The following is a 19663-nucleotide window of genomic DNA, read 5'->3' on the forward strand; positions in this document are numbered from 1 at the left end:
TGGAATTTTGAAACTTCCACATCATTGCATTCCGTTTTTATTTACAATTTGTACTTTGTCCCAACTTTTTTGGAATCGGGGTTGTATCTATCTAGAATGAACAGTGCTATTGTTGAATTGGAACAAACATTTCTAATATAGAGTTTATAAGTAGGGGTGTGCAAACTTTTGACTGTAAGATTGAAAGAAACAGAGAACCAACTGATGGAGAATCGCACAATTCTGTCATTTTAAACACGTTTAAGTTTCCTGAACAGAATCTAGAGCAATGTGAGGAGATCTTTAACGACTTTACATCATCCAGTCCAGTAGGTGGCGCTAAAACACCTCACTATCAGGAGGAGGAGAAGAAGAGCTGAAGCGTTTCCTCTCAGCAGTGAAAAATAATAATCGCGTTTGGAGAGAATAAATCGGTTTATCTTTAAATCCTGAGGTAAGTTAAAGTGAAACTGGTTCTCTGAGCTGCTCGGTGTTGGTTAACAGTTTACTGACTGGATCATAAATGGAGCTCTACTTCACACTGAATTGGGTTTTGTGAAGATTATTACTGTTTTTAACCTTTTTTTAATAAATCAGTAGAGATTTTGACTGTTTGGAATTCCATTTTTATAATTTGCTTCAGTTTTGTCTTTTGCAGTTGAGGATTAATCTAAGTTAGTTTATCTCAGATAACATTTAAAGCGGCGGCTACAATTATCGACACCTTAACGATTTTTTGGCCGTTGCAAAAGTAGAAAAGACTTTCAAAATGTAAACTGTGCATGAATAATTACTCAAACTTCTACTGGAAAAAAAAAATTATTCCCTATTAGTGTATCAGATCACGTGACACTAGGGCTGTAACGATACACCCAACTCACGATTCGATTCGTATCGCGATTTTTGACCCACGATTCGATACGCCCACGATTTTTTTTAAATGTTTTTTTAAAAGTAGTAAATTTGACTTATTAACATTTACTTACTTACATTATTTAATAACAATAATTCAGACCACTGCAGAGAATGAGTAATATTAGAGATGCACCGATTGCAATTTTTTGGGCCGATTCCGATTTCCGATTTTCCATGGAGTGTGACCTGCCGATACCGATTTTGGCCGATTCCGATTTCATTTTTTCAAACCACTTCACAGCACACACAGACTATTTTCTTTTTATCTTTTCTTTAATAGAACATTCTGCCAGATTTTCAGTAATAAATTTAACACCTCAAAGGTTGAAAACAAACAAAAAGACATTGTTCTTTGTAAAATCTTTCTTCATGTTTGGTATTAACATATTAATTCCTGAAATAGGAAATTCACACAAACATTTTTTTCTTTTCCCATCCAATATTTGGCACAAAAACAACTTCCCCCTCATATATTATTTGCCTACTGCTATGGAACACACTTTCATAAGCCTGTTTAGATCTGAAAACTTGTGCCTTATAGAACAACCCATTTCTTCATTCAGTATCAAAATACAAAAATAATTTCCAGTCATACTTATACCATAGCCATTCTATCATCTTTGTTAAATGTGTATTTGTAGAGTAATTTCCAATGGAATCAAGTGCAACCAAGGCTGTAAAACAAACAAAAAGGCATTTTTTTTCCTTTCTTTCTTTGTACAAATCTAACTAGATGTTTGGTAATAGGCTAACATTCCTGTAATGGGAAATTCACACAACCACAAACGTTTTCTTCTTTTCACATCCAATATCTGGCACAAAAATAATTTCACTATATGTGGATATCAAAATATAGTGAATTTCGTTGTTGTTAACGGCACGCGCACCGGAGCTCGTTAGGTGCGCAGGACTGACACTGTTCTGCGCAAGCGCAACACAATCGGACTAGAAAGCATGTTCAAGCTGCCAGTGGAGCTGCAGTCTTTTAGTTGCGAATTACGAGTATTTCCACTTTCATCTCTATGTGATACACAAGTTTTGATCGGCAGAAAATCGGCATATTTTAATTTTGACCGGCCGGTCGCCGGTCATGGCCGATCACGTGAAAATCGGCCGATTCCGATCGGCAGCCGGTCAATCGGTGCATCTCTGAGTAATATGTATGCAAAAATGAACAAATGTATATCCAAAGATTGTTTTATTTCTCAAAATAATACTGTTGAGCCGGAAGCTCTGTTTTTTACGGTTCTGAAAAAGTCATTTTTCCAAATCGTGTAAATCCGTTAAGATTTTTTTTGGGGGGGGTGGTGGTGGCTCTCTCACTGTCTCACTCTCATAGGGCCAATGATTTTCTGTGATCGCGGAAAACAGATGGAAATTACGGAATTTTTATGGTGAAACGTTGCTCGCGTGTCAAAATGTAACTGCCGCAGAAGGCTTCCGCCCAAGCAGACATGCCTTCAGTGTTGCCAGACATTGCTAACGTTTTCCACCCCAAAATATGTTCAAAACCAGCCAAAAAGCACCTTAACCCGCCCAATCTGGCAACACTGCATGCCTTTCCGGTCGAGTGATTGTGATTGGCTTGTGGCACACCTAGCCAGCCAATGAGCTGCTCGTTTACAGATTCGCTCCCCGCGTCGCAACCAGAATGGCGACCGCTTAAAAGAAATGAATGCTCTGCCAGTGGCGAGTGTGGACGTTGCGTGACTCGCAGAAGATTGTCGCAGGTCGGCGAAAAAACGACTTACTAATAGATATAAAAAAATAAAAGTAATTTAAGTAAGTTTAAAATGTAATTTAAATAAAAAGTAAAAGTATTCATAAATTGAAGTTTGGAAGCGCCTCTGTTTTTGGGCTGAGGAGAAGTTTGAAAGGGTGTACCGCGATTCTGCCTTCTTGTATCGCGATACGGATCGTGGCTCTGCGTATCGCGATTTCGATACGCATATCGTTACAGCCCTACATGACACCATTCCACAATTATCGACACTGTTCCACAATTATCGACATCCAGATGATTTATTTTAAAAAATTGATATGTGGTATGAAGTTAACAAAATATAGTTTTTATTTAAAATTTGTTTTCCATAGACTTATATTTAGTACAAAATATCTTTTTATGAAAAGCTCATCTAACAACTCAATGACACCTTAGATGAGCTTTTCGTCCATGAGAGGATAAATACCTGATACTCCCTACTAGTCAGACAGAACTGAAGAAGCCTTTCGGATGAGAGGTAAAACGTCTTCAAGAATCTTCAAGCAAGTCCAGTTGCTCTCTTTTACCACCCACAGCCTGGTGCTATGCATAAGCCACAAGCTCTCGGTGCGAGAGATGAATGTCCAGCCATTAAGTGGGTGGGCCTCCCCCTCTGGGACTGCTTGCTGGGATGACTTACTGTATTACACATGCTGTGTAGCCAGTGGAGCAGGGAACTTGCTAACTCACGGATCATTTGTTGGTATCTAGCTCTTCAGCTCCTGAAGATCAAGGTGATCCACAGGCAGGGAGAGCAGATGGTGGTAACAGACTGTCTTTCCTGTCGGAAGGAGTTGTCTGCAGGCCAGATAGTTCCCCGGTCTGAGGCCCTGTCCACACGGCAACGGATTCAGGTGACTCCGATACAATTGCTTATTATTTAGGCCTGACGTCCACACGGCACCGGCGTTTTGGGTGCCCAAAACGCAATCTTTTTGAGAACGGGTTCCAGAGTGGAAAGATCTGGCAACGTTACCGTTGCGAAGTCGTCTGGATGAGTAGAACGGATTTGTTTACGATGACGTCACAACCACATGACTGTGAGTGCTTCACGCCGGGTAGAAGTGTAACGAACTCGATGCGAGTTGTCAACAAATCCTATAACTTGGTTCATGAAACGCGCTTACAAAATATTTTCACTGTGAATATTTATTGTGTAATGGTGCAAAGTGAGAGAGAGAGAGAGAGAGAGAGAGAGACTCTCTGCCCTTAGGGCAGAGTCAATCCCGCCAGCAAAAATAGGGAAAAAAAGGAGCGATCTCACCTCTTCAGATGTTGGTTTAAGTCCTAAAGTACATTCCTCAAAAAGGGTGTAGAAGAGCAAATTAATCCATCAACGTGTAGCATTCAATTTATTCCGGACCATTAAAGACGCCGCCTTCCGCGTAGAATCATGCGTCATCCTCGCCGCCATATTGGATAGGTCAAAGCGGAGAATAAAGATTCATGTGCTGCGTTTAACTGTACCAACAGGTTTACCGTCCAAACGAGATCACATGGGATTACCTTTCACAGGTGAGAAACAACAAATTAATCCATCAACGTGTAGCATTCAATTTATTCCGGACCATTAAAGACGCCGCCTTCCGCGTAGAATCATACGTCATCCTCGCCGCCATATTGGATAGGTCAAAGTGGAGAATAAAGATTAGCTGTGTTTAACTGTACCAACAGGTTTGCCGTCCAAACGAGATCACATGGGATTACCTTTCACAGGTGAGACTGGAAAAATACTTTTCATTGTATTTGGTCATTATAATGTAATTTTACGAACAGATTTTCCTGACTTTGTGGCTAATATGAAGTCTCACGCATAATAGTTTATGCGCATGCGTCCTTACTACTTCTATTGTTCTGGTGTCTCCGAAGGGACCGTCTTACAGCGCCCCTAGAGGTGTGGCATGTGTATTGCATCATTTTCAGCAAGCGTTGCGTTGCCATATGGACCTGATATTTTACTGATCGTTGCCCATTTGGACGCGATATATTTTTAAATAACATCTCGTTGCCGTTGTCGTGTGGATGTAGCCTGAGTCAGACAGTGGGGGTGAGTGGAAGCAGGGGTGTGGTCAAGCGCTGTTTTGTGAATAGAGAGCGAGTCTGGGGAGGGCGAGTGGCAAAACAATCACACCTGTGTCTAATTGGCATAATGTGTTTCTCTTGCAGTGATTACCAAGGGCTGATAAGGGGAGAGAGAGCAGAGAGGAGGCAGTTCTCCTGCCCAGAGAGTATGTTTGTTTGCACCAACCACCAAGCAGCTTTTATTTGCTAAAAAGTTAAGTGAAACCCGCCTGTCCTGTGCTTCAGTGTTTCACACCAAGGACATCCGCACAAAGTTAATAGCAGGTGAAGTATCAGAATACATTGAGAATAAATGAATTCTGTAAATTTGTTGCATTTATAGTCACAATTTGCATGTGGGGGCGGCATGGTGGTGTAGTGGTTAGTGCTGTCGCCTCACAGCAAGAAGGTCCGGGTTCGAGCCCCGTGGCCGGCGAGGGCCTTTCTGTGTGGAGTTTGCATGTTCTCCTCGTGTCCGCGTGGGTTTCCTCCGGGTGCTCCGGTTTCCCCCACAGTCCAAAGACATGCAGGTTAGGTTAACTGGTGACTCTAAATTGACCGTAGGTGTGAATGTGAGTGTGAATGGTTGTCTGTGTCTATGTGTCAGCCCTGTGATGACCTGGCGACTTGTCCAGGGTGTACCCCGCCTTTCGCCCGTAGTCAGCTGGGATAGGCTCCAGCTCGCCTGCGACCCTGTAGAACAGGACAAAGCGGCTAGAGATAATGAGATGAGATGAATTTGCATGTGATGAAGGCTTTAAAAGTCAGACATTTTTGCTTTAAGTACCTTGAAAGTGCTTGAAAAGAGCTTGAATTTTACATTTAAAACCCAAAGGAACCCTGATGAAAATAAATTTTGAAATAAATTGTGTTTTTTATTTATTTATTTTTTTTTTTTTTTTAAATTACGTTCACCGTTGCTAGTGGCATACAAGGTAATCCATCATATACTTAATTACATAATTTGAAGCTATTCAAGTTACAACTTGAGTTTATAATTATACGAAGCCTGATTTAATTAGACCAGAAATCATCTTAAGATGAAGTTAAATGTAGAAAAAGCTATAATGTCTGGACCAGTGGAATGAACCCCCACCCCCAGCCTCATTTGTATTTTTCTAACTTGCAGCATTTTCATTGACATGGGAAAGCCTTTCCTGGACCTAGGGACTGGGGTTGTCAACTGCCAAGCTCCCCCACATCAGTTCTTGGCAGTTTTCTGTGCTGCCTATAAATTCCCATGAACAGTCGTTAACCTGCACTTCCATGACTATTTACAGTGCTGCCTACTTAGGAAAATCCCACTTTTTGTGCAGAGTAAGTAGTGAAGCACCCCTGCTGGTGGGCTGCAATATATTGTGTTGCACCATCCATCCCCATCCATTTCAAAGGCAAAATAGACTATTTTCCATGTCACTTTTCTTGTCTAAACTGTCTTTCCGTCTCAAGGTTCTACTTGAGTTAGTTTTCTGTATGCTAATATCTGCACTTTTAAAAATAAATTGTTCTAAGGAATTAGCTTTTAAATCATTATTCTACTATATCAGGGGTCACCGAACTTTTTTCTCTGGGGGCCACATTGTCGTTCCTGACTGCGATGGGGGGCCGGGGTCGGGTCAGCTATATAACATAGAACTGTATGACCCAGACAAATATGACCACCAGCAGGCCTCATTGTGTAGTTGTAGTAGAGATTACTAGCCTGGCACAGCCATCCCCGCTACTATATCCCCGCTACTATATCCACACTACTATATCCCCGCTACTATATCCCCGCTACTATATCCCCACTACTGTATCAACACTTGATTCCTGGCACATATTTGTTTATCTTTACTAGTGGTTTGCAAAAGTAGTAATCGAGTCTTCACACTTTGCTTTAATTTGAAATACAACAGATATTCCATTTATTTATTTTCTAATAAAAATAACATCAGAGCTGTCAAGGTAAGAAACATCTGCCTAGTTGAGGTGATTGACACTGGCAAAGGTGAGTGGAAAATTATAAATTGTAGGTAGGCCTGTTGATATTAATAATAATATTAATAATTGTGTGCAGCACTTAATAAAGGTCAAATAAATAGGCCTATAAAATAAATACATTTAAAAAAAAACAGTGAAATTATAATATGAGCAATAGATCAATAGATCACAGCAGTTGTGCTGTGTCCTGCACGTCATTGCTCTCATCCATGGCCAAAGCAAAAAACTCGAATTCTGATGCTTTCTCATTCAGCTGGTCATACACGTTGTCCCCCAAATCTTCGGTTCGCCTGGTCATAGTAGGTGCGGAGAGACTCACCGCGTTGAGCGCATCCTTCTTGTCGGGACACGCCTCCTCGGCCACAGCAAGCATGCATACTTTAACAAAGTCCCCACCAGTAAACGGCTTTCCATGGGTAGCTAGTAGGTGAGCTACCTTATAGCTAGCTCGGACAGCAGCCTGGTTGATCTGGGTTTAGCGAAGGAATACATTCTGTTGTGCAGCCAGTCCGCATTTCATTCTCCGAATCCTGTCTTCTCTTGTTTGCCCTCGCAAACTAGCATACTCTTTGTGGCGGGTTTCGTAGTGACGACGCAGATTATATTCTTTGAAAACCGACACACTTTCTTTACATAAAAGACAAACTGCACGGTCCTTACACTGAACGAAAAAATAATCGGTGGTCCACTGTTCTTTAAAAACTCTGCACTCTCTGTCAGCTTTTCGCTGACCGCTCGCCATTTTGCTGTCCTGAACACTGACAGTTCTCTGCGCGTGCGCTGCCTGTCACTGCTTGATCGTGAGCATATGACGAAAATTCAGAAAATATGAATAGTTCATTTTATAACTAAATATCAATTTTAATTGATAAAATCCAACAAAATACAAGATGCAGACATGTTATTATTTGCCAAAAAGCAATTTAAAAAAAAATAGGCCATGACCACTTTTAGGGATTGCCTCATAGGGCCGGTTAAAGTGGTGGGGGGCAGAGGGGCTGGGGGGGCCGGTCAAAGGGGGGTGGCGGGCCGGAGTCGGCCTGCGGGCCGTAGTTTGATGACCCCTGTACTATATCATAAGAAGGCATTAATACACATGGAAATTAAGCAAATAACAGCCTCTGCAATGTGCTGGCGTTAATCCCAAAGGAAATTTAGGAAAATTAGTACGTGTACCTGACTTCAACTCTCACCTCTACTGCGCAGAATTTGGCTCCAAATTTGACAGTATAGTCCACTTGCATGTGACGTCACAGCCGATCCAGATTGTAAACAGACACCATCTTGTCGGTCAAACGCCATATTTCCGCCATCGCAATTTACCGACGCTGACTTTCGTTGTTTTTCGCCCAAATCTGCAAATATTACCGTGCCACAATGCCGGAGAGTTGTATGGCATATAAATGCCACAACAGGAGAGGTCAGAAATCGGGAAGAAAGTTTCATAGGCTGCCACGGGACCCTGACAGGCGTGCAAAATGGATTGCTGCTATCAGGTATACCATATATACAGTAATAGTGATAGACTACTGATACTTGATCTAACTGATGATATAAAATATTCAACCATAATTGGCTGGTTAGTGCTATACTAGATACTACTGATATATCTAGTATCAGTACTAGTACTCAATACTTAAGTGACTTACCCGTCCAATGAGGATTGTCATTTTCTTGTTTCCAAGATGCCACATCTGAGGGGGGCTGACAAATCCTGAATTTCTGTAAAGATAACTGTCCAGAGATTTATAAGCACGCAGTGCTTCACCACTGAACAGCGAGGGAAAGTTAATGAGCTAATTATACACATCTGGGTATTCCACCTCTGGCAGTTCAATATCCACTGACACATAAAAAAATAAATATATTACGTTCATTATGTCTTCTTCTTAAATCAAATAATTAGTTTTCTTTTGTTTCAGACATGTAAAAGCTTTTTACCTTTACCTGACATGTTTCAACGGTGTAACTTCCATCTTCATCAGAGGGTCACCCGGATGTTGGTGTGCCTTTGTAACATCAGCTGATTATAAAGGCACGTCACACACCAATATCCGGGTGACCCTCTGATGAAGACGGAAGTTACACCGTCGAAACATGTCAGGTAAAGGTAAAAAGCTTTTACATGTCTGAAACAAAAGAAAACTAATTATTTGATCCACTGACACGGTCGTGAAAACTACGTCCGGTAATCGAGAAGGGTCACTAATCTGTAGGTCGTTTATTTTAGACATATATCTAGTTATCTGTTTATTAGAAAAATGAGCCGTGTAGTCTGTCGGTTGAAATTGATCCATTTTGTATACGAGTGCAACAATATTCAGCTGTGTTGTTGACTGACAAGATGGCGGCTGTTCACATTCCAGCCGGGATTCGGTCACGTGACTGCAAGAGCTCCATTGCAGAGGAATATTGGCTTCATTTCTCAAGAGTGGAAGGGCATGGAGGCACACCACCCATGTTTTTCTGTCATTGGTTCAAACAGAAGATGCCATGTTCGAAGTTGTTTTAATACATCGAAATGTAAATATCAGAACATGAAAGCTGAAATTCTGCTCTCATAGTTGTCTTTTGATCTCAAACCTAAATGTTTTCAGTGTATAATAGATAAAGTATTGGCCTTGCTGTTCCAATACCTTCAGAGGGTGTGTGTGTGTTAAATAGGATCTTATTGAATTTATTCTTTTTTTTTCCCCCAGCAATATCTGATCCACTATTTGTGACAAATAAAGGCGGCTGCTTCTTTCACTGCCATACTTTGCTCTTGCCATTGCTCTGATGCAAGTTAATCTTGGTCTTGCGTCCACAAGATTTTGTTCATAACTGTGCAGGTTCTTTATATATTTACCGCAAACTCTGCTGGTCATCCAGTTTTGTTTTTTTTTTGGCAAAGTAATTTGCATCTTCTAGTATAGCCTTTCTGTTCATGAAGTCTTCTGCGAAAAGCAGTCACTGACATCCAAATCTGCCTCCTGAAGGGTGTTACAGCTACTAAATTAGCTAAAAGTAAAATGTGTAAAAATAGCCATTATTAATAGCCCAGGAGTAATAGGGTTATACCCGGAACAAATTAGTAACAAGCTGAAAATTTCAGAATACCTTTAGGAATAACATACAGTTGAACTCAAAATTATTAGCCCCCCTTAAATTTTGGAACATTTTCCCAAATATCCTCCAAATGTTTAAAGCATTGATAAAAATTGATATACACAAACAATCACCAGTACTATTCAGATGTTTGTGGTGCATTTTGGAATATGAAATTAGTTTTAGGCTGTCTTTATATGAAATATGGTAAAAATGAGTTGGTCAAAAATATTAGCCCCCATGTGGATTCTTGCTTTTAAAACACAGTTAATTAACCAATCAGCTTTTAAACAACACCTGTGCAATCAATTGGCTTCCTAGCAACACCTGTAGTCAATTGGCTCCATTCAACAGTTTAAAAGGACTCCAAGGAACAGGGCATTTGAATGAATGAGGAGGATTACTATTTGTCACAATGCCGAAGACTAAAGAAATAAGTCTTGAACTCCGACAAAAGATTGTGGAGGCTCATGACAAGGGCCAAGGCTACACTGCCATTTTGAAGAGGTTTACAGTCTCCAGAACTGCAGTTCGGTGCATCATTGCCAAGTACAAGGAGACAAATTCGGTCAAGAACAAACCTGGTCGTGGACGCAAGTGTAAGATCTCAAGAACTCTGGAAAGAAAAATTGTCAGAGATGTCCGTAAAGAGCCCCGTACATCTGCAAAGGAAATTGTTGCTGACCTGGCCTCTTCTGGAGTTTGTGTGTCAAGGCACACTGTTGTGAGGGCTCTTCATCGGAATGGGCTTCGGGGCTATCGTCCCAGAAGAACCCCCTTACTAAAACATCGTCACATCAAAGCCCGACTAAAGTTTGCCCGTGAGTACTTGAAGAAGAAAGATGAGTTTTGGAAGTCTGCTTTGGTCAGATGAGACGAAATTGGAGCTGTTTGGGCATATGGACATTGCCTATGTATGGCGAAGAAAGGGAGAGGCCTTCAACCCTGTGAACACAGTTCCCACAGTTAAACATGGTGGTGGCAGCATCATGCTGTGGGGCTGTTTTGCAGCCTCAGGTACAGGCAGTCTGGTTCGGGTGCATGGCACCATGAAAAAGGAAGATTACCTAAAAATACTGAAGGAAAACATGCAGAAGTCTGCTCTCACTTTGCGCTTAGGTCATCGTTGGGTCTTCCAGCAAGATAACGACCCAAAGCATACATCTAAAATAGTCCAGCAATACTTCAAGGATACCAAGACCAACGTCATACAGTGGCCTGCACAGAGCCCAGATCTCAATCCAATAGAAAACCTGTGGCAAGTGCTGAAAAAGAACGTCCATGCACGAAAACCATCCAATTTGGGCCAGTTGGAACAGTTTGCAATGGAGGAATGGGCCAAAATTCCTCAGGAGACCTGTGCCAACCTAGTGAAAAACTATTCCAAGAGGTTGTTGTCAGTTGTGGGTCAAAAAGGGTGCACAATTGACTACTAATGGTCAGGGGGCTAATAATTTTGAACATCTCACTTTTGCTGTTTTTGGTTGAAACTCAGTGTGATAATAAGATATCGTAATGAAACTTGTTGGACAATGTCTTCATAGTGCATTTATTTCAAGAATAAAAACATTTGTTGTCAATGGTCATTTTCATGGAGAAATCAAGAATTATGTTCAATTCCACAAGGGGGGCTAATAATTTTGACTGTACTAAAACTGTACTAAAAGTCCCCGGAAATCCCCCTTGTGCTCTCTGAGAAATTCAAGATGGCGTCCAAAATGGCCGCCAAATGGAGATCTGCCCATATCTCAGGCCCAAAACAAAATATTAATGCAATTAAAAGGTCAGAATATGTTTTGTAGGGTAGGAGAGTAAATTCCAACATGTGTGTATTAATTACATTGTGTATTAACATTATATAATAACAATGTACACATTATTATAACAGTATATTTGTGTATAATGTGTTCGCTTGCCATGTCTGGTTAGATTGTCATATTTTTGGCACTGGGAGTTTCACTAAAACCAAAAACATCATGAACTCCAAAACATTACCTTCAATCCATTATAACAATTTATTTACATATATTGTTCATTATAACAAGAAGCTAATCCAACACAATAAATCATGGCGACTGAGTGTTCCTCAAATAATGAACCTATTTACAAGAAGACAACTGGTCATTGTTCTATAACTTTCAACTTCAACAATCAATAAATCGTTACACAACTCCTTACAAATAATGCATGACTCCATAGTTGTCTCTGAAATGTCGAACTACATTTAATATTCATAGACCTAGAACATTCTTATCCGTGGTTCCTATCAAACACAGTACTTCACCAGTTCACATTTATGAATGTGCACAGTACTATGAATGTGTGTAGGTTTCATCCAGTCCGATCCTTGAATCAAGTATCAATCTTGAAACGCCCTGGCCCATAAATTCACATCCAAGAAGAAATAACAATGACTGTTATGACAAAATAATCGTTATGGTATCATGAAGATATCTCATATGTTTTTGAAATGGCTTCAGTTCTTAATGTTTAGGACTAATAATTACAGACTTATAATTGTAAATCTATACATGTGCTATTTAATGTACACTACCGATTATAGAGTGTGGATCCATTGGTTACTCGTTCACTCCGTATCATCCTATTCTGTTCACAAAACAACAAACACAATTACTAGGGGTTGGAGCACTTATTTTCATTAATATTAAAGTAAATTGGTGGTGTAAAATGAAAAATGGCATGTTAAAAGGTCATGCTGAGTTCAGTCATTTTTAAAAGGTCATGCTGAGTTTAGTCATTTTTTGTCCGAACACACTGGCATTGCTAGTAGTAAAGACTGGCGCTAGAAACTCAAAGATGAATTTTTTTCCACCCTTAAACAAGCTTGAATAAATTCCCTACTTCACTGATGGTACAACAAAGGTCCAAGCATTACAACTGAGGCACTGAGAAGTGTTTAAGTCTACTCATTGTTTGTTTATAAGCAAGAGCTTTTATTGAGGCAGACCTTTTTGTCATGAAAGTCGCCAGAATGTTGAAGAAGTGTACTGAAACAGCTTGCCATTGTAGTTTTAGAAGATAGAGTTCTCAAATTTTAATTTCCCTTTAATATTTTATCAAAGCTTAAAGATGCACTAAATATTAAGGAAATTGATGTCTAATTGTTGTCTTACATTATGTTCATGTATGTAGGTAGCCTACTAAGCTAATCTGTCAGTCATGTCAACCATCAAATTCCATGTAATTTCCACATTAATGACCTTGTAATCTTGGTTAATTTTAATTTTAACAGTGTGACAATGGTGAATTTGCATTGCTTGTATGAGAGAACATATAACTTAACATTTTAATTGCATTTATATTGTTTTATCCCTGAGATGTTGAAAAATCTCCAATCGGTGGCCATTTTGGACGCCATCTTGAATTTCTCAGAGAGCACAAGGTGGATTCCTGGGGACTTTTAGTATGTTTTAGTATGTAAGGGTATTCTGAACATATTCTGAAAAATTCAGCTTGTTACTAATTTGTTCCGGGTTGGACTCAATTTTGAGCTAATGCTCTTGGGCTATAAAATCTGAGAGTGTGCATCCTAAGCCCATGTGAATTGTCTGAGTATAAATTTAAAACTGTGCAGTACAGTGATTAAAACCATTATGACTTTGTCCCAGACATTATAAAGGGCACTGCACAAGCCTGGTGCGCAGCATCGTCTTTCAGGAAGATGGGGGGAAAAAGCAGGCTACTCATTTTATTCTCCAAAAAAAGTTTAAAAAAGGAATTGAATCATCCCTTATTTCTTTCTTGTGGGCATTGGGTCAGTGATGTTTTTATATTTATTTAATTGACTTCTACAGTGGTGCTTGAAAGTTTGTGAACCCTTTAGAATTTTCTATATTTCTGCATAAATATGACCTAAAACATCATCAGATTTTCACACAAGTCCTAAAAGTAGATAAAGAGAACCCAGTTAAACAAATGAGACAAAAATATTATACTTGGTCATTTATTTATTGAGGAAAATGATCCAATATTACATATCTGTGAGTGGCAAAAGTATGTGAACCTCTCGGATTAGCAGTTAATTTGAAGGTGAAATTAGAGTCAGGTGTTTTCAGTCAATGGGATGACAATGAGGTGTGAGTGGGCACCCTGTTTTATTTAAAGAACAGGGATCTATCAAAGTCTGATCTTCACAACACATGTTTGTGGAAGTGTATCATGGCATGAACAAAGGAGATTTCTGAGGACCTCAGAAAAAGTGTTGTTGATGCTCATCAGGCTGGAAAAGGTTACAAAACCATCTCTAAAGAGTTTGGACTCCACCAATCCACAGTCAGACAGATTGTGTACAAATGGAGGAAATTCAAGACCATTGTTACCCTCCCCAGGAGTGGTCGACCAACAAAGGTCACTCCAAGAACAAGGCGTGTAATAGTCAGCGAGGTCACAAAGGACCCCAGGGTAACTTCTAAGCAACTGAAGGCCTCTCTCACATTGGCTAATGTTAATGTTCATGAGTCCACCATCAGGAGAACACTGAACAACAATGGTGCGCATGGCAGGGTTGCAAGGAGAAAGCCACTGCTCTCCAAAAAGAACATTGCTGCTCTCTGCAGTTTGCTAAAGATCACATGGACAAGCCAGAAGGCTATTGGAAAAATGTTTTGTGGATAGATGAGACCAAAATAGAACTTTTTGGTTTAAATTAGAAGCGTTATGTTTGCATAAAGGAAAACACTGCATTCCAGCATAAGAACCTCATCCCATCTGTGAAACATGGTGGTGGTAGTATCATGGTTTGGGCCTGTTTTACTGCATCTGGGCCAAGACGGCTTGCCATCATTGATGGAGCAATGAATTGTGAATTATACCAGTGAATTCTAAAGGAAAACGTCAGGACATCTGTCCATGAACTGAATCTCAAGAGAAGGTGGGTAATGCAGCAAGACAACGACCCTAAGCACACAAGTCATTCTACCAAAGACCAGTTAAAGAAGAATAAAGTTAATGTTTTGGAATGGCCAAGTCAAAGTCCTGACCTTAATCCAATCGAAATGTGGAAGGACCTGAAGCGAGCAGTTCATGTGAGGAAACCCACCAACATCCCAGAGTTGAAGCTGTTCTGTACGGAGGAACGGGCTAAAATTCCTCTAAGCCGGTGTGCAGGACTGATCAACAGTTACCGCAAACGTTTAGTTGCAGTTATTGCTGCACAAGGGGGTCACACCAGATACTGAAAGCAAAGGTTCACATACTTTTGCCACTCACAGATATGTAATATTGGCTCATTTTCCTCAATAAATAAATGACCAAGTATAATATTTTTGTCTCATTTGTTTAACTGGGTTCTCTTTATCTACTTTTAGGACTTGTGTGAAAATCTGATGATGTTTTAGGTCATATTTATGCAGAAATATAGAAAATTCTAAAGGGTTCACAAACTTTCAAGCACCACTGTATTTTTATTTCCCCAGGAATACACAAAAATATGATGCCCAGAGGAGACTCCAGTAGCTGTCAAAATACTTTCAGGGCATCTGATATTATCACCAGTTCTTCACAAATGAAGGAAGCTCTTCACCCTTACTCAGTTTATAGGAGGAGATTTACTTCTCAGAATAAACTCCAAGTCCACCAGCGCGTTCATACAGGAGAGAAGCTATATCAGTGCTCAGATTGTGGGAAGAGTTTCAAACGAAGTCCTCCTCTCCAAATCCACCAGCGCATTCACACAGGAGAGAAACCATATTACTGCTCAGATTGTGGAAAGAATTTTAGTGAATCAGGTTCTCTTCGGAAGCACCAGCACATTTACATAGGAGAGGAGCCATATCAGTGCTCAGATTGTGGAAAAAGTTTCAAACAAAAACGTGATTGCCAAATCCACCAGCACGTTCACGCAGGAGAAAAGCCATATCACTGCTCTGATTGTGAAAAAAGTTTCAATCATAAAAGTGATCACCAAAGACACCAGCGCATTCACACCGGAGAGAAGCCATATTGCTGCTCAAGTTGTGGAAAGAATTTCAGTGAAAAAGGTTCTCTCCATAAACACCAGCGCATTCACACAGGAGAAAAACCATATTACTGTTCACAGTGTGGGAAGAGCTTTGCACGTGCATATACTCTCCAAACACACCAGCGCATTCACACAGGAGAGAGGCCCCATCAGTGCTCAGATTGTGGAAAGAGTTTCAATCAAACAAGTTCTCTCCGAAAACACCAACGCATTCACACAGGAGAGAAACCGTATTACTGCGCAGATTGTGGAAAGAATTTTAATGAATCAGGTGCTCTCCGTAAACACCAACGTATTCACACAGGCGAGAGGCCATATCACTGCTCAGACTGTGGAAAGAATTTCAGTGAATTAGGTTCTCTTTATAAACACCAACGCATTCACACAGGAGAGAAGCCATATTACTGTTTGCAGTGTGGGAAGAGCTTTGCACATGCGTATACTCTCCAAACACACCAGCGCATTCACACAGGAGAGAAGCCCCATCAGTGCTCAGATTGTGGAAAGAGTTTCAATCAAACAAGTTCTCTCCGAAAACACCAATGCATTCACGTAAAATAGAAGCTGTATCACTGCTCACGGTGTGGAATCTGTTTCTCTGATTCCAGTAACTTCAACCCCTGCCAGTGACTTCACACGTGACAGTGAGGGAGTTTTTACCCTCCAGGGTCATCTCAAAACACACCAACGCATCCATACAGGAGAGAAGCCATATCCCTGCACACAATATGAAATAAACTTTGCTTGTTTTAGAAAAAAAAATCAACAAATTCACATGAGAGAGCAGCTGTACTACTGCTGAGGAGTGAAAGGAGAACATGTTCATAGTTACTACTGAGGATACTGAGAACCTTTTTTTGTTTGTTTGATTGTTGCTTGCGTTTGTGGTGGTGTTTCCCCTCCGAAGACATTTGATTTTTGAATATTGTTATAAATTGTTCTAACCCTTCAGAATTAAACTAATTCAACAAGAAGTTTTTATTTTTTCACCAACACAAGGATGCTTTGCAGAGTACTGATAAACAGACAAAACAAATCCCACTAACACGAAGAACCATAAACAAATCAACTCATGAATTCCTTACAGATAACAGACAGAAGATTAAAGAAATGCAACATGATCACATATTGGTAAAAATGCAGCAGCTCAAAGCATGGTAAAAGGAAGTTTTAAATTGTAGTAACACAAAGGTTCTGGGAGCCATCATTCCATAGCTTGGGGGCTGTGACCCTCAAACCCCCGGTGGACAGTTTACATTTTGGGACAGATAACTGACCAGAAAATTAACATCTAAGACTTGCGAATGGGAGAGTTAGGTTGAAGTAGTTCTACAAGATATTGAGGAGTATAGCCCATACAGTATACAGGAGAGATGCCAAATCCCTGAATACAATATGGAATAAATTTTGCTCGCATTAGAAAATTCCAAAAACATCAGCAAGTTCACGTGAGAGAGCAGCTGTACCAGTGCTGAGGAATGGAAAGAGAACATGCTTATAGACCCTTTTCAGTCACGTGACCTTCGTAAACGCGACCGCCATTTTGGACATGTAGTGGACTTCGGCTCGAATCAGTTTGAATGCGAGGAAGGCGACAAACGAAAAACATAAAAGAAAAAGGAGCGAGATGCAGAAAACACCTTCACTATCCAGCGACGTAGGGCATTTACAGGGCGAGCAGAGGGAGAGGTATTTGCAAAAATTGAGGTTAGCAGGCTTAGAGAACGACGTTTACCTGCTTCCACCAGGATTGTTCACTGACGTACGGAAGTACACGAAGCCCTCGTCTTTACCTGACTTCGGCCCACATGATCTGTATACCTATGTCGTTAAAAACCCATCGCCATACACATACACGCCAACGTCCGAGGTTCCAGAGCGCGCTCCGGCTTGCTCCAGGAGTGCTCCGGCCGAGGTTCCGGAGCGCGCTCCGGCTTGCTCCAGGAGTGCTCCGGCCGAGGTTACGGAGCATGCTCCAGCTTGCTCCGGAGCAAGCCGGAGTGCGCTGCTTAATTTGAGGGCAACCTCGGCCGGAGTGTGCTCCGGAACCTTGGCCGGAGCACTCTGGGAGCAAGCCGGCGCGCGCTGCTTAATTTGAGGGGAACCTCGGCCGGAGCACTCCGGGAGCAAGCCGGCGCGCGCTGCTTAATTTGAGGGAGAGCAAGCTGGCGCACGCTCCAGAACCTCGGACGTTGGCTCCGGCAGCTATTTATACTGGATCCGGTGTAAATAGCTGCCGGATCATAATTACAGTAAACTAGTAAATACAGTAAAGGAAAAACTTGAGACTGAAAGGTTTTAAACAGTCATCCAAATGACTGAACGTAAATATTGCTACAGTAACATACTAGCTACTTGTTGACATTAGCTAGTCAACAATAGCTACTACAGAAGAACAAAGAGGTTACAATGGGTTATTTTAGCCTATTTGGTTACACACTCGCCGCCACAGAATGTTAACAGCAATGTAATGCCTTTTCTGGCTAATTTTATTCGTCTTACCTCCAACAAAGTGGTCACTACATGAGCGTTGGTATGCCGAGGGCTGCCAATCTGTTAATGGCCGCTATCCATCTTCTCCGTCGGGATCCGATAAAATGATAACCCTTGCCTTGTTTGTTGATGGTTACTACATCCAGGTGCACAACAATATAGTGGCATGATGGAAGTCTTGCTGAAAGTAAAAACTTTCTTTGCTGCCGTTCCTCAATGTTGGCTGTGGTAAACTACTGGTAGTACACGTCCAAAATGGCGGCCGCGTTTGTCGTGACGCCACGTGAAAAGGGTCCATAGTTACTACTGAGGACACTGAGGCCTTTTTTGTTTGTTTCTTGGTGTTTGTGGTGGGTTCCCCCGCATGGAGACACTTGACTTCTGAATATTGCTGTGAGTTGTTCTAACCCTTCAGAATTAAGTCAAAATTAAACTAAATGAATTAAACAACAAGAAGTTGTTGTTTATATAGTTCCTTTCACCAACCCAAAGATGCTTTACAGAGTAATGATGAAAAAAAAAAAAATACTACCACATTAACAAAAAGAGTCATAAACAAATCAACCAATGAAGTCCTTCCAGATAACAGACAGAAGATTAAAGAAATACAACCTGATCATAAATTACATGGGTCAATGATCAGGAAAGAAGGGATAGCAGAGAGAGAAGGCTGAAGTTGAGATTTGAATTGTAGTAACACAAAGGTTCTGGGGGGACATCATTCCATAGCTTGGGGGCTGTGACCGTCAAACCCCTGGTGGACAGTTTACATTTTGGGACAGATAACCAACCAGAAGATAAAGATCTAAGACTTGCAAATGGGAGAGTTGGGTTGAAGTAGTTCTACAAGATATTGATGAGTGTAGCCATGGAATCCTTTCACTGTAAATAGAAGAATGTTCTATTGAATGCAATATAAAACAGGGAGGTTATGGAGGATAGGGGTAATGTGTAGTGAGTGTTTAGTGTGGGTGAGGACTCTGGCTGGGGAGTTTTGTCAATGCTGAAGCCAAGCAAGGGATTTGTCTGGGAGACCAATGAACAAAGTGTTGCAGTAGTCAAGTTGCAATAGAATAGAATGCCTTTATTGTCATTGTATCATTAAAAAGACCATACAACAAAATTTGGAGTGCAACTCCACACATTCATTGACAATGTATCCTGCAATAACAAAAAGGACAATAAATAACACTAAATACAAAGATGATAAATAACTGTAATAACAAAAAAAAAGAAAAGATTATTGCACAGATATGAGAAGTAACATTCATCTTGTATATCTGGGTCTGTTTAAGGTGCGTATTGCTGTAAAGAAGAAGCTGTGATTGAATCTGTTGTTCCAAATTTTGATTGACCTGTATCGCTTCCCAGAGGGCAACAAGTCAAACAGATGGAATCCTGAG

At 40.7% G+C, this 19663-nt stretch overlaps 1 protein-coding gene across 6 annotated transcripts in view; it reads left to right on the forward strand.

Moving 5' to 3' along the window:
* Positions 1–344: 344 nt before the first annotated feature.
* Positions 345–19663, forward strand: part of LOC132883071 (zinc finger protein 850-like) — a 41320-nt gene continuing 22001 nt past the window's right edge. For 5 of the 6 annotated variants that reach the window (XR_009654277.1, XR_009654279.1, XR_009654280.1 and 2 more), the window contains exons 1-3: positions 345–433; positions 3368–3510; positions 4823–5002. Coding sequence is in view for 1 of the 6 variants with exons in the window: in XM_060916235.1 (XP_060772218.1) it covers positions 15237–16290; positions 16583–16594 (1066 nt within the window). In the remaining 5 variants the exon portion in view is untranslated. Of the gene's footprint in view, positions 434–3367; positions 3511–4822; positions 5003–5846; positions 6035–15222; positions 16291–16582; positions 16595–19663 lie in introns of all 6 variants that reach the window. The other variant, XM_060916235.1, reaches the window with a different exon arrangement.

This window comes from Neoarius graeffei, chromosome 1 (genome assembly GCF_027579695.1).
Source record: "Neoarius graeffei isolate fNeoGra1 chromosome 1, fNeoGra1.pri, whole genome shotgun sequence".
NCBI classification, from domain to species: Eukaryota; Metazoa; Chordata; class Actinopteri; order Siluriformes; family Ariidae; genus Neoarius; species Neoarius graeffei.